At 65.4% G+C, this 15830-nt stretch overlaps 1 protein-coding gene across 1 annotated transcript in view; it reads left to right on the top strand.

The window, feature by feature from the left end:
• Positions 1 to 15830, top strand: part of ADGRL1 (adhesion G protein-coupled receptor L1) — a 49221-nt gene that overhangs the window by 10910 nt on the left and 22481 nt on the right. The window contains exons 5-6 of the mRNA XM_068922689.1: positions 3691 to 3705; positions 14865 to 15665. Coding sequence (XP_068778790.1) covers positions 3691 to 3705; positions 14865 to 15665 — 816 coding nt within the window. The remainder of the gene's footprint in view (positions 1 to 3690; positions 3706 to 14864; positions 15666 to 15830) is intronic.

Consider the following 15830-nt stretch of genomic DNA (forward strand, 5'->3'; position numbering starts at 1 on the left):
GCCTGGTGCATGTTTACACGTGAGGGTGCGCATCTTCTGCACATGTTGCACACCCATGCAGCCATTGTCCAGCACATGCTAAGCACACCCGTAGCACCTGGTTGTGCACACGGGCACGCACTATGTGCACAGTGCCCACGAACTGTGCACGTGCCTCATGCACACAGTCCCCCAGCACACGCGTGGCACACGCCTTGTTGCGTGTAACTAGTGCATGGCACACGCTGTGCCCTAGTGTGTATTTCACACGCTTCTTGTGCTCTGACACATGCTTTGCGTGCACCAGTACGTGCCTAGTGTGCACAAGCATGCTTACCATGCACCAGCACACACTTACCATACCCTGGCACATGCTTAGCTCACGTGCAGCCCACGCCATGTACCAGCACACATGTTGGCACATGCTGACGTGCACTAGTGCATGTGTACTGTGTATGGGATGCACTCAGCATTCACTAGCACATGCTTAACATGTGTCAACGCGTACTGTGCATTGGCCCACGCTTCCCGTGCACCAGTGCGTGCTTACTGTGCGCTGGCTCATGCTCAGCATGCGCTGGCACACACTTAGTATGCACCAGCACACGCTTAGCGTGCCCTGGTGCATGATCACAGTGTGCCAGCACACACTTACCACACACCAGTACACACGTGCCTTGCACCAGCACACACTGTGCACCGGCACATGCTTTCCGTGCATCAGTACATGCTGATCGTGCACTGGCGCGTGCTTAGCATGTGCCAGTGCACAGTTGTCCTGCACCAGCACACACTTACTATGCACCAGCACATGCTTAGCACACACTAGCACATGCTTAGGACGTGCTAGTGTGCACTTACCATGCACCAGCGCACACTTAGCATGCCCCAGTGCGTGATCACAACAGGTCGGCACACGCTTACCACGCACCGGCACATGCTTCCCATACACCAGCACACGCTGTGCACCAGCGCCCGCTCCCTGTGGGCGGCGTGCCGGGCGCCGCGCCAGGGCCGGCCGTGCTGTCTCCCTGGGTGCCCCAGCGGTGCCGCGGGGTCGGGGCAGGGGACACGGGATGGCGGGGGGGGGGAACGGGACGTGGGGTGGGGGGGGCCGCGGGGGGGCCGCACTCTTCCTTTGCAGCCTCCTCTCCACCGCAGGCGCCGCCGTCGCCGGAGCTGCCGCCGCCGCCGCGTTTTCTCTCTCTCCTTCGTTTCCTTCCTCGGTCGTTAGGGGAGTGGGCGGGGGTCCCCCCCGGCCCCCACGCTGCCCCCTTCCCCCCCCACCAGGGGCCCAGGTGTCCGGGGCGAGGTGCACCCCCCAGGACCCCACGGGCACCCGGGGATCTCCCCAGCTCAGCCCACCACCAGCCCTCCCCTGCAGCCCTTCACCGCTCTCCCCTTCCCTCCATCTCCCCATCCTGCCCGCAGCCCTCTCTCCATCCCTCCTTCCAGCCCTCCCTCCGTCCAGCCCTCCCTCCGTCCCTCCTTCCAGCCCTCTCTCCATTCCCCCATCCCCTCTTTCCAGCCCTCTCTCCATGCCTCTCTTCCCCTCTTCCTCCACCTATTCGTCTGCCTCTCCATTTCTCCACTCCTTCATCTGTCCATCTTCATCCACCACCTACCTCCCCATCCATCTCTCCTTCCACCTATCTATCCACCCACCACCTACCCATCCATCTGTCCATCCGTCCATACCTCCACCTAACCATCCCTCCTCCTACCCATCTATCTGTCCATCCATCCATTCCTCTGCCTCTCCATCCGTTTCTCCATCCACCCATCCATCTCTTTACCTGACCATCCCTCTACCCATCCATCCATCCCTCCACCTAACCATCCCATCTAGCCATCTGTCTATCTGTCCATCTCTCCACCTTTCAATCCATCTGTTCCTCTGTGTTTCTATCCATCTACCTACCCACCCGTGCCACCGTTCTACCTGTCCATCCATCCATCCATACTTCCACCTACCCATGTGTCCATCCATCCATTCCTTCACTTGTCCGTGTGTCCATCTGCCTGTCCATCCGTCCCTCCATCCACCCATCCTCCCTCCAACTTTCCATCCGTCTGTCCACCCAGCCATAGACTCCTCTACCTATCCTTCCATCTGTCCGTCCATCCCTGCCTCCACCTACCTATCCCTCCCTCCATCCACCCATCTGCTCTTCTACCTCTCCAACTCTCCATCCATCCATCCATCCCTCCAACTGTCCATCCACTCCTCCACCCCTCTACCTATCCTTCTATCTGTCCATCCATCCGTCCATACCTCCACCCACCCATCTGTCTATCCCTCCATCCACCCATCCATCCCTCTCCCTATTCATCTGTCCATCCATCCTTTCCTCCATGCACTCCTCCATTCCTCCACCTATCCCTCTGCTTAGCCACCCATCCATCTACCCTCCACCAATCCATCCCTCCCTCCCTCCCTCCCTCCCTCCACCAACGTCTACCCCTCTCCACCTATCGCTCCCTCCATCCCTCCTGTCATCCCTGCCTCTCTCCGTCTGCCTGTCCATCTGTCCACCAAGCCATCTGCTTGGTCTGTCCATCCTCTCTCCACCTCTCCATCCTTCTGTCCATCCATCCGTTCATCCTCTTGCCACCTCTGTCCATCCACCCTTTTGCCTGTTTTGCTGTTCTTTATCCATTTATTTGTCCATCCATCCTCCCTTTCATCCTCTTATCCATCTACTTATCTGTTTATTCTTCCTTTTATCCATCTGGTTTTTCTCCATCCTTTTATCTACTCATCTATCCCTCCTTTTTCCTATGCTTTTATCTGTCCTTTCATCCATCTTTGTCTGTTTTTCTATTCTTTCATCCATTTCTTTGTCCGTCTTTGCATCCGTCCTTTTATCTGCTTTTGATCCATTTATCCATCCATTTGTTGTGTTTGTTCATCCATGTTTTACCCATTTGCCTGTCCTTTTATTCATTCTTTTATCTGTGTTTATTCATTCGTTCTTTTACCTATCTGTTTGTCCGTCCAGCCTTGTTTTGTCCAGCCTTCCCTCCATCCTTCTGTCTGTCCGTTCTTCCATCCTTTTATCCGTCTGTCCAAGTTCTCATCCTTTTATTCATTCTTTTATCCATCCATATGTGTGTTCATTCTTCTGCCTGTTTGTCCATCCTTCCATCCATCCTTTTATCCGTCCATTCATCCGGCCTTTATCAGCCCCTCCGTCCTTTCATCCACCCTCTCGTCCGTCCGTCTGTCCGTTCATCCGCCCCTTTCTCCCTCTCCGCGTCCATCCGTTCTTTTCCCCCTCTGGCCATTTCTTCACCTTTCCGTCCATCCATCCATCCATCCATCTGTCCCCCCTTCACTCACTCCGGTGCGGGGCATTTGGGGGGGGCTCAGGGACCCCCGAGGGGACCCCAACACCCTGGGGGGCTCCGGGACCCCCAGGAGGGGGGGCAGGGACCCCGGGGGGGACTCAGGGACCCCAAAACCCCCCGAGGACCCCGGGCAGGGGGGCAGGGACCCCCCCCAGGGGGCTGGGGGATCCCCAAAGCCCGGGGCCACTCCGAGGCCCCCGGGGCAGTGCCGGGCCGGGGGGGCCGGGGCTGGGGGGGGCTGAAGCCATTTAATCTCTCTTCTCTTTGTCTCCTCTCTCGCCCCCGCCCGTGTGTCCCCCGTCCCCCCCGTCCCCGTCCCCCGCTCTCTCCTCCTGCCTTTTCTTCCGGTGCTTAAAGTAGAAGTGGAACAAAAAGGTAAAAAGACCCTTCGCTCCGGCCCCTGGGACCGCCCGGCCCCCCCCCCCCCAAACCCTCCCGACCCTCCCCGGCCGCTCCCCGACACCCCCGGGTGCACCCTGACACCCCGACCTTGCACCCAGAATCCCCCCGGTCCGCCTTGAATCCTGACACCCCCCATCCTGCTCATCCTGCACCCCAAATCCCCCTGGTCCTCCCTGAATCCTGACACCCCCCATCCTCCTGATCCTGCACCCCAAATCCCCCTGGTCTGCCTCGAATCCTGACACCCCACCCTGTCCCGCCGATCCTGCACCCCAAATCCCCCGGTCCTCCCTGAAATCCTGACACCCCCCCATCCTCCCAATCCTGCACCCCAAATCCCCCCAATCCTCCCCGAATCTTAACACCCCTCCATCCTCCCAATCCTGTGCCCCAAACCCCCGATCCTCCCCAAATCCTGACACCTTGTCCTGTCGCACCAATCCTGCACCCTGAAACCCCCGATCCTCCCCGAATCCTGACATCCCCCCATCTCCATCCCAACACCCCCAACGCCCAGTCCTGCACCCAAAATCCCCCGATCCTCCCCCAAACCTGACAGCCCCCGTCCCCCAATCCTGCACCCAAAAACCCTCTGATCCTCCCCAAATCCTGACCCCATGCCCATCCGCGCCCCATGCCTCTGATCCTGCACCCCAAATCCCTCCGATCCTCCCTGCACCCCGACACCCTCCCGCAGCCCCACACCTACCATCTGCACCCCAAAATCCCCAGACCTTAAAATGCCCAGATCCTGCCCCCAAATCCCCCCGATATCCTCAACCCCCCAAAGCCCCTGATGCTGCCCCCCAAATCCCCCCGATCCCAACATCCTCAACCCCCCAAACCTCCCCAATCCTGCCCTGAACCCCGACATCCCCGATGCCCCAAATCCCCCGATCTTGCCCTGAACTCTGACATCTCCATCTCCACTTTCCCCTGATCCTGCCCTCCAAATTCCCCTGACATCCCTGACCCCCCAAAACCCCTGATCCTACCTCCAAATCCCCCCGATCCTGCCCTGAACCCCGACATCCCTGACCCCCCAAATGCCCCGATCCTGCCCCTAGCTCCGACATCCCCGATGACCCAAATCCCCCAATCTTGCTGTGAACCCTGACATCTCCCTCCCCCTTTCCCCTGATCCTGCCCCCCAAATCCCCCCTACATCCCCGACCCCCAAAACCCTGATCCTGCCCCCCAAATCCCCCTGATCCTGACACCTTCAACCCCCCACCCCCCGATCCCACCCCTGAACCCTGACATCCCCAACCCCTCAAACCCCCACACTCCTACCCTGATCCCCGACAGCTCCATCCCCCCTTTCTCCTGATCCTGCCCCCCAAATCCCCCCTACATCCCCGACCCCCAAAACCCTGATCCTGCCCCCCAAATCCCCCTGATCCTGACATCTTCAACCCCCCACCCCCTGATCCCACCCCTGAGCCCTGACATCCCCGACCCCCCCAAACCCCCCCACTCCTGCCCTGATCCCCGACAGCTCCATCCCCCCTTTCCCCTGATCCTGCCCCCCAACCCCCCGATCCCACCCCTGAAACCCAACATCCCCCAGCCTCACCCCCAAACCCCCCAAATCCCCAATCCCCCCTCCTGATTCTCCCCCAACCCCCAATCCCACCCCTGAACCCCAACATCCCCCATCCTCACCCCCAAACCCCCCCAAATCCCCAATGCCCCTCTCCTGATCCTGCCCCAACCCCCGATCCCACCCCTGAACCCCAACATCCCCCATCCTCACCCCCAAACCCCCCCAAATCCCCAGTCCCCTGATCCTGAACCCCCAATCCCCCCGACCCCCAAAATTCCCCATCCTGCCCCAAATCCCCCATCCTTCCCCCAAAACCTGACCCCCCTTGTCCCCCTCCATCACCAATTGCCCCCGGCCTCGCCCCCGCCCCCGCCCCCCACCTTCCGGGCTGGGGGTCCCCATTAGCACTGATGCTGCTAATGAGCCACAGGGGGCAGGAAGGGGTTAAACACCCCCCTCCACCCGGGGGGGTTAGTAGTAATATAATTAATAATGTAAGTAGCACAGCCCCCCCTCCCAATTAGTGCTAATGAGAAGGGCTGGCTCTACGGGGTTAATTAGTGTCACCCTCCCCCAAAAGATGCCCCCAGAACACCCCAGGGTGCCTCTAGGATCCCTTTGGGGACCTTCACATCCCCTCGAGGGACCCCAAGAGCCCCCAGGGACACCCCAGAGGACACCCCAGGTTGCCCCCAGGGTCCCCAAACCTGTGTGGACCCCAGGGCCTCCAGGGACACCCCAAGGTGCCCTCAGACCCCCTCTGAGACCCTCTAGGTCCCCTTGAGGGACCCCAAGACCCTCCAGGACACCCCAAGGTGCCCTCAGACCCACTGTGAGACTCCCCAGGTCCACTTGAGGGACCCCAAGGCCTCCAGGACACCCCAAGGTGTCCCCAAGTACCCTCGAGGGACCCCAAGATCCCCTGGGACACCCCAAGGTGCCACCAAACCCCTGTAAGACCTCCCCAAGTCCCCTCAAGAGACCCCAATATCCCCCCGGACACCCCAGGGTGCCCTCAGACTCCCTGTGAGACCCCCTAGGTCCCTTCGAGGGACCCCAGGAGCCCCCCCAGGACACCCTAAAGTGCCCCTAGATCCCCCCAGGACCCCTCAGAAGACCCCTAGCCCCCTGGTGGGACCCCAGGGGCACCCCAAGGTGCTCCCAGGCCCCTTGGAGGGACCCTAGGGACCCCCCACAGACCCCTTGGGCGGGGGCCAGGCCGGGGCATCCCATGTGTCCCCCTCCCTGTGTCCCCCCCTCCTGCTCCCTCCCAGCAGCGGGACCCCCCAGGGCAGGGCCGGGGCAGGGGTCGCCCCCGGGGGGGCATCGCCGTAAGTACAGGGGGGGCAGGGGTGGGAGGGGCCGGGGGGCACCAAAGAGCCCCGAGACCCCCCCTAAATCCCTCCTCCCCCCTGCCTCTACTCAGACAGGGAGACCCCCCCCCCGAGAGGCCTCCAAATCCTCCCCCCGGCCAATCCTGCGGCAGGAGCAGCTCCATAGGGGCAATTGCAGGGGGGCAGCTCCATAGGGGCAGTACCATAGCCGCAGCTCCAGGGTGGGGGGCAGTTCCATAGGGGCAGCTCTGGGGGGAGCAGTTCCATAGGGGCAGCTCCGGGGGGGGCAATTCCATAGGGGCAGCTCTGGGGGGGAGCAGTTCCATAGGGGCAGCTCCAGGTGGTGGGGCAGCTCCGTAGGGGTGATGGGGGAGCAGCTCCATAGAGGCAGCTCCAGGGAGAGCAATTCCATAGGGACAGTTCCATAGGGGCTGTTCTATAGGGGTGACTCGGGAGGGAGGGCAGTTCAATAGGGGCAGCTCTGGTGAGGGGGGGGGCAGTTGAAGGAGGGGCAATTCCATAGGGGCTGTTCTGTAGCAGGAGTAGCTCTGTAGGGGCAATTCGATAGGGCCTGTTCTATAGGGGCAGCTCGGGGGGAGATTCCATGGGGGCAGCTCCATAGGGGCAGCTCTGGGGGGGGCAGCTCTGTAGGGGCAGTTCCCTAGGGGCAGCTCCATAGGAGCAATTCCATAAGGGCAGTTCCATAGAGGTAGTTCATAGGGGCAGCTCCAGAGAGAGCACTTACATAGGGGCAGCTCCATAGAGGCAGCTCTGGGGGGGTGGGGAGCAGCTCCATAGGGGCAGTTCCATAGGGATGGCTTTGGGGGGGGGGGGGGGGCAGCTCCGGGGAGGCAGTTCCATGGGGACAGCTCCATAAGGGCAGTTCCATAAGGGCAGCTCCTGGGGGGGGGGAGGGGGCAGCTCCATAGGGGCAGCTCCAGGGAGGGCAGCTTCATAGGGTAGCTCCATAGGGGCGGTTCCGGGGAGGGCAACTCCATCGTGGCAATTCCATAGGGGCAGCTCCATAAGGGCAGCTCCAGGGAGGGCAGCTCCATAGGGGCAGCTCCATAAGGGCAGCTCCCGGGGTGGGGGGGCAGCTCCAGGGGGGGCAGCTCCATAGGGGCGGCTTCATAAGGGCAGCTACGGGGGGGCAGTTCCATAGGGGCAGCTCCATAGGGGAAGTTCCATAAGGGCAGCTCCATAGGGGCAGCTCCATAAGGGCGGCTCCATAAGGGCAGCTCCATAGGGGCAGCTCCATAGGGGCAGCTCCATAGGGGAAGTTCCATAGGGGCAGCTCCATAGGGGAAGTTCCATAAGGGTAGCTCCATAGGGGTAGCTCCATAGGGGCAGCTCCAGGGGGAGCAGCTCCATAGGGGTAGCTCCATAGGGGCAGCTCCAGGGGGAGCAGCTCCATAGCGGGGGGGCTCTGGGGGGGGGCAGTTCCATAGGGGCAGCTCCGGGGAGGGGGGGGGCACTGCCAGAGGGGTGGCCGGGGCTGGGGGGGGGGAAGGGGCGGGGGGGCGCAGCCAGGGTTGACCCCGCGCGTCTCTCTCTCTCTCTCTGTGCCGGGCCGGGGCGACGGCGGCTTCTTCCCACAGGTGCCCCAGGAGCGGGGCCGGCCGGGGCCGGGCCGGGGGGCCGGGGGGGCCCCTAACGTCTCTCTCTCCTCCTCCTCCTCCCGCCAGGAGTCCCGCGCCTCCGCTCCCTGCTCCGCGCCCGCCCGCCCGGGCCGCCGCGCCGGCCCCGACCTGTGAGTCTCCCCGCCGCCGCCGCCGCCGCTTCGCCCGCGCCGCGGGCGCCCCCGCCACCGCCCCCCCCCCCGGCCCCCCTGCGCCTCCCCCCCCCCGCCGGGCGCCGGCGGCGGCTGTGCACCGGCTGCGGGTGTGCAATGCCTGTGGGTGTACAACGGCTGCGGGCGTGCACCGGCTGCGGATGTGCAACGGCTGCGGGTGTGCAATGCCTGCGGGCGTGCACCGGCTGCCGGTGTGCACCGGCTGCGGGTGTGCAATGGCAGTGAGTGTGCACCGGCCGCGGGTGTGCACTGGCTGCGGGTGTGTGCCGGCTGCCAGTGTGCACCAGCTGCGGGTGTCCAGCGGCTGCAGGTGTGCACCGGTTGTGGGTGTCCACCGGCCGTGGGTGTGCAATGCCTGTGGGCGTGCACCGGCTGCGGGTGTGCAATGGCTGCGGGTGTGCAATGCCTGCAGGCATGCACCGGCTGCCAGTGTGCACCGGCTGCGGGTGTGCAATGGCTGCGGGTGTGCACCAGCTGCGGGTGTCCACTGGCCACAGGTGTGCACCGGCTGCGGGTGTGCACCAGCTGCAGGTGTGCATGGGCTGTGGGTGTGGACCAGCTGCGGGTGTGCAATGGCTGCAGGTGTGCACGGGCTGCCGGTGTGCACCAGCTGCCAGCGTGCACTGGCTACCAGCATGCACGGGCTGTAGGTGTGCACAGGCCGCAAGTGTGCACAGGCCACGGGCTGCAGGCGTGCACGGGCTGTGGATGTGCACTGCCTGCGGGTGCACGTAGGCTGCAGGTGTGCACCAGTTGCCAGCGTGTACCAGCTGCAGGTGTGCACTGGCTGCAGGTGTGCAAGGGCTGTAGGTGTGCACAGGCAGTCGGCTTGCACGGCCTGCAGGTGTGCACAGGCTGTGGGCATGCACTGGCTGCAAGTGTGCACCGGCTACCAGCGTGCACCAGCTGTGGGTGTGCACCGGCTGCCAGTGTGCACAGGCTGCTGGCTCGCACGGGCTGCAGGTGTGTACGAGCTACAGGCGTGCAACAGCTGCTGGTGTGCACCAGATGCCAGCGTGCACCGGCTGCAGGCGTGCACAGGCTGCGAGCATGCACAGGCCGACACGCACACAGCCTGGTGTGCCCCGGCCGCAGGCGTGCGCAAGCTGCGGGTGTGCACAGGCTGCGGGTGTGCACAGGCTGCAGGTGTGCTCAGCTCTTGTGCAAGCACCATGCATTTGTGTGCACGGCCCTGGCGTGCGTGTGGCCCGTGCACACGCGCAGCCCTCGTGCACGCGTGGCCCCTGCGTGCGCGCAGTCGTTCTGCACACGCAGGCCTTGTGCAAACCCGGCCCTTGTGTGTGCACGGCCCTTGTGCACGCACATGCAGCCCTCGTGCACACATGCTCCTCGTGTCCAGGCAGCCCTTGTGCACGCACGGCCATATGTTCTCACGGGCCCCCCCGTGCAGAAACGACCGTTGTGCACACGCAGCCGTCGTTTGCTCACAGGTCCCTCGCGCACACGCAGCTCTTATGCACAGGCAGCTCTCGTGCACACGCGGCCGTTCGTGCTCATGCGCCCTCGTGCACACACAGCCCTCATGCACACGCAGCCCTTGCGCACACGCAGCCATCTTGCATACGCAGCTCTCATGCACGCACGGCCATTTGTGTTCGTGCGTCCTCGTGCACACACAGCTCTCGTGCACCTGCAGCCATTGTGTACATACAGCCGGTGTGCAAACACAGCCCTAGTGCACACACGACCGTGCGTGCTCCCGGGCCCTGGTGCACATGCAGCCCTTGTGCACACGCAGCCCCCATGCACGCACGACCGTATGTGCTCCCAGGTCCTGGTGCACACGCAGCAAGCATGCACACGCAGCCCTGGTGCGCGCACAACTGTATGTGCTCCCGGGTCCTGGTGCACACGCAGCAAGCATGCACACGCAGCCCTGGTGCACGCACAACTGTATGTGCTCCCGGGCCCTGGTGCACATGCAGCCCTTGTGCACACGCAGCTGGCATGCACACACAGCTCCGGTGTGCACACGCAGTCCTGGTGCGTGCACGACCGTATGTGCTGCCAGGCCCTGGTGCACACGCAGCCCTTGTGCACACGCAGCTGGCGTGCACGCACGACCGTGTGTGTTCCCGGGCCCTGGTGCACACGCAGCCCTTGTGCACACGCAGCTGGCGTGCACGCATGACCGTGTGTGCTCCCGGGCCCTGGTGCACACGCAGCCCTTGTGCACACGCAGCTGGCGTGCACGCATGACCGTGTGTGCTCCCGGGCCCTAGAGCGTGGCAACCACCGGCGGGGCAGCGTGCCCATGGCGTGTGCCGGGGCCGGGCGCGGGGCGCAGCGGGCGCTGCCGTGGGGAGGGGCTTGCACACGTGTGTGCACACGTGCAGGCGGCGGGCGGCCACGCGTGCATTGGGGTGGCTGCACGCGTGGCCGGAGGTGGGCACACGCGGCTGCGTGTGAACACACGGGGAGGCGCCAGCGCGCATGGACCGCACACGTGGGGGAGGGCAGGGGGGCACACGTGCACCCGTGGGCACACGTGTGTGTGCCCGGACGCACACGGGAGCACGCCTTCACACACATGACCACCTAGCTGCACACGTGACAATCTGTGTGCCTGCCACATACGAACACACGCAGATACATACCTGCAGGTACGGCCATTGGTGTGCAAGCGTGCAGTCACGTGTGGGCACACGTGTCCATGTGAGCACACACCCCAACACGTGTGCGCAGCCGTGCACACGCCTGAGAGGGATCTGCGTGGCCATGAACACGCAAATGTGACTACATGCCTGCACAGAGCTACACATGTGTGCGCACAGACGCCCGCACACCACCAAGCACTAACGTGCACATGAGCATTTGTGCACGCGTGTGCACATCTTCGTGCACAAGCAGAGGCACCCGCACGACACACAAACACGTCTGCAGAGACGTGTGCACAACGCAAGCTCGTGCACACGTGTGCCCAACAAGCATTCACGCGCAAACACACGTGAGAGCACACACGTGTGTGCACACCACACACCTGCCCACGCGTGTGCTGGCGCACACGCCTGGAGAGCTGCTCCGCGTGGGCACACGCAGCCCCCACACGCATGGACACGTGTGGTGCTGCCCCGCCCCCCGGCACACACACGTGTGCGCCCAGCCATGTGAACACGCCTGCACACGCGTGTGCCGGCACGCACGCCTGGAGAGCTGCTCCGCGTGGGCACACGCAGCCCCCCCCAACACCACGTGTGTGGCACCGCCACCCCCGCCGGTGCACACGTGTGTGCACACGCTCACACGTGGGCAGGCCCCAGGTGGGGGGGGGGGGCCGGGCCAGGCTGGGGCCCCCCCGGAGATCCAGGGGGGTGGGGAGGACCCGGATGCCTGGGTCCCTTGGGGGGGTAGCGAGGCCAAGGGGGTCAGGGGGGACCCGGACGCCTGGGTCCCCTGGGGGGGTAGCGAGGCCAAGGGGGTCGAGGGGGGGACCCGAACGCCTGGGTCCCCTGGGGGGGTAGCGAGGCCGAGGGGGTCGAGGGGGGGACCCGAACGCCTGGGTCCCCTGGGGGGGTAGCGAGGCCGAGGGGGTCGAGGGGGGGACCCGAACGCCTGGGTCCCCTGGGGGGGTAGCGAGGCCGAGGGGGTCGAGGGGGGGACCCGGACGCCTGGGTCCCCTGGGGGGGGATAGTGAGGCTGAGGGTGTCGGGGGGGACCCGGACGCCTGGGTCCCCTGGGGGGGTAGCGAGGCCGAGGAGGTCGGGGGGGGTCCCGGACGCCTGGGTCCCCTGGGGGGGGTAGCGAGGCCGAGGGGGTCGAGGGGGGGACCCGGACGCCTGGGTCCCCTGGGGGGGGATAGTGAGGCTGAGGGTGTCGGGGGGGTCCCGGATGCCTGGGTCCCCTGGGGGGGGTAGTGAGGCCGAGGGGGTCGGGGGGGGACCCAGACGCCTGGGTCCCCTGGGGGGGGTAGCGAGGCCGAGGGGTTCGAGGGGGGACCTGGATGCCTGGGTCCCCTGGGGGGGGGGGCCCGGATGCCTGGGTCCCCTCAGGGGGGTACAGTGAGTCCTAGTGGGGGGGACCCGGATGCCTGGGTCCCCCGGGGGGGGGGTTAGTGAGGTCAGGGGGGACCCGGACACCTGGGTCCCCTTGGGGGGGGGGGGTGTTAGCGAGTCCCTGGGTGGGGGGGAACCAAGGCTCCGGGGCCCCCAAGCTGGCCCGGCCGGGGGTGGGGGGGGCACCCCCTGTCCCCCCTCCCCCTACATCCCCCCTCCCCCAGCACAGAGACGCGGGGGGGGGGAGGTCGGTCTCTGCCCCGAGGGGGGGGGCGCCCCCCATGTCCCCCCCCTTCCTTTCTCTCCCTGCAGCGCTAACCCCCCCGTTTCTCTCCCCCAGCCTCTCTGCAGCCGGCGCCGGACAGCGGGAGCACGCGGGTGTCCCCGTCCCCCTCCGCGTCCCCGACCCCCCCGTGCGGGGGGGGCAGCCGTGTGTGTCCCCCCCCCTCCCCTCCTTGTCCCCCCCCCCCCAAATCCCTCCATCATGTCGCCGTTCGATCAACCCTGGCTGGCGCGGGGCGGGGGGGGCGGTTTCTGCAGGGCCCCCCCCACCTTAGGGCCCCCACTTCAGGGTCCCCCCCCCACCCACAGGGAGAGCTGCCCCCCCCCAGCACCCATAGCAGGGCCTCCCCCCCCCCCGCCCACCAGGAGGAGGGTTTTGGGGTAGGGAGGGGCAGGACACCTGGGCCCTCTGTGTGGGGGGGGGCTGTTGCCACCCCCCCCACCCTGCTGCTGGTGGGGGGGGACAGGGGTGTCCCCCCCCCGGGACCCCCCCTTCCTTCCTCTCCCCCCTCCACCGCCTTGCTCCCTCCTCCCCCCTCCCCACCGTGGGACACCCTCCCCTTCCGGTGTCACCCGTGTCCCCTCTGGGGTCACCCATGTCCCCCCCCCCGGGGTTGGGGTCCCCTCTGCCCCCACCCCACCCCAGGGGTCGGGCCCCCCCGGCTGGGGCCGCTCATGAACCGCTTCTCTCTTCTCTCCCACTTCTCTGTGTCTCCTCTGTCCCCGCGTCCCCCCCCATGTCCCCACCTGTGTCCTCGTGTCCGTCCCCGGCCCACCTGTGTCCCCCGTGTCCCCCTATGTCCCCACCTGTGTCCTCGTGTCCGTCCCCGGCCCACCTGTGTCCCCCGTGTCCCCCTATGTCCCCACCTGTGTCCTCGTGTCCGTCCCCGGCCCACCTGTGTCCCCCGTGTCCCCCTATGTCCCCACCTGTGTCCTCGTGTCCGTCTCCGGCCCACCTGTGTCCCCCGTGTCCCCCTATGTCCCCACCTGTGTCCTCGTGTCCGTCTCCGGCCCACCTGTGTCCCCCGTGTCCCCCTATGTCCCCACCTGTGTCCTCGTGTCCGTCCCCGGCCCACCTGTGTCCCCCGTGTCCCCCTATGTCCCCACCTGTGTCCTCGTGTCCGTCTCCGGCCCACCTGTGTCCCCCGTGTCCCCCTATGTCCCCACCTGTGTCCTCGTGTCCGTCCCCGGCCCACCTGTGTCCCCCGTGTCCCCCTATGTCCCCACCTGTGTCCTCGTGTCCGTCCCCGGCCCACCTGTGTCCCCCGTGTCCCCCTATGTCCCCACCTGTGTCCTCCTATGTCCCCATGTGTGTTCCTACGTCCTTGTATCCGTCCCTGTGTCCATCCCCATGTCTGTCCCTGCATCCCCACGTCTGTCCCTGCGCCTCTGTGTCTCCCTGTGTCCATCCCCATGTCCTTGTGTCCGTCCCCATGTCCCTCCCTGTGTCCCCGTGTGTCCTTACATTCATCCCCGTGTCCTCGTGTCCGCCTTGTGTCTGTCCCTACTTCTGTCCCCATGGCCTTGTGGCTGTCTGTGTGTCTGTCCCTGTGTCCCCATGTGCGTCTCCATGTCCCTGTGTCCGCTCCTCTGTCCTCATGGCCTTGTGGCTGTCCCCATGTCCCTGTGGCTGTCCCTGTATCCCCACGTCTGTCCCCATGTCCCTGTGCCCATCTCCATGGCCTTATGTCCCTCTTACGTCCTTGTGTCTGCTTCCACATCTGTCTCTATGGCCTTGTGCCTGTCTCCGTGTCCCTGTGTCTGTCCCTGTGTCCCCATGTCTGTCCTCATGGCCTTGTGCCTGTCTCCGTGTCCCTGTGTCTGTTCCTCTGTCCCCATGTCTGGCTCCATGGCCTTGCATCCATCTTGTGTCCTTGTGTCTGTCCCCACATCCTTATGTCCATCTTGTGTCGTTGTGTCTGCTTCCATGTCTGTCCCCACGGCCTTGTGTCCGCCCCTGTGTCCCCATGTCTGTCCCCATGGCCTTGTGTCTGCCTTGCGTCCCCATATCTGCCTCCACGTCTGTCCCTCTGCTCTTGCGTCCATCCCCACGTCCCTGTGTCCATCCCCGCGTCCTCGTGTCCGTCTCACGTCTGCCTCCACGCCTGCTCCCGCGTCCTCGTGTCCGTCCCCATGTCCCCCCCCCGTCCCCTCTCCCCCCCCAGTCTTCGTGTGCCCGGGCACGCTACAGCGCATCGGCGAGGCCACCTCGACCCACGAGTCGGAGCACCAGGCGGGTGCCTGGTGCAAGGACCCGCTGCAGGCGGGCGACCGCATCTACGTCATGCCCTGGGTGCCGTACCGCACCGACACGCTCACCGAGTACGCCTCGTGGGCCGACTACGTGGGCGCCCGCCACACCACCACCTACCGCCTGCCCAACCGCGTCGACGGCACGGGCTTCGTGGTCTACGACGGCGCCGTCTTCTACAACAAGGAGCGCACGCGCAACGTGGTCAAGTACGACCTGCGCACCCGCATCAAGAGCGGCGAGACGGTGGTGGGCGCCGCCAACTACCACGACACGTCGCCCTACCGCTGGGGCGGCAAGAGCGACATCGACCTGGCGGTGGACGAGGAAGGCCTGTGGGTCATCTACGCCACCGAGGGCAACGGCGGGCGCTTGGTGGTGAGCCAGCTCAACCCCTACACGCTGCGCTTCGAGGGCACCTGGGACACGGCCTACGACAAGCGGGCCGCCTCCAACGCCTTCATGGCGTGCGGCGTGCTCTACGTGGTGCGCAGCGTCTACGCCGACGACGACAGCGAGGCGGCCGGCAACCGCGTGGCCTACGCCTTCAACACGCGGGCCAACCGCGAGGAGCCCGCCGGGCTGCCCTTCCCCAACCCCTACCAGTACGTCTCGTCGGTGGCCTACAACCCGCGCGACAACCAGCTCTACGTGTGGAACAACTACTTCGTGGTGCGCTACGGCCTCGAGTTCGGGCCGCCCGATCCCGGCGCCGGTGAGGAGCCGCCGGCTCGGGTGCCTGGGAGGCTGGGGGGGGGGGTCCCGCGGTTATGGATGGAGGCAGCCCCAGGTGTCTGGGTTCGGGGGGGGTTGGATGACCCGGATGCCTGGGTCTCTTTGGGGGGAGCCCTGGGGGGGGTCTAGGTTTGGGGGGGGCATC

This window comes from Struthio camelus, chromosome 31, assembly GCF_040807025.1.
Source record: "Struthio camelus isolate bStrCam1 chromosome 31, bStrCam1.hap1, whole genome shotgun sequence".
Classification (NCBI taxonomy): Eukaryota; Metazoa; Chordata; class Aves; order Struthioniformes; family Struthionidae; genus Struthio; species Struthio camelus.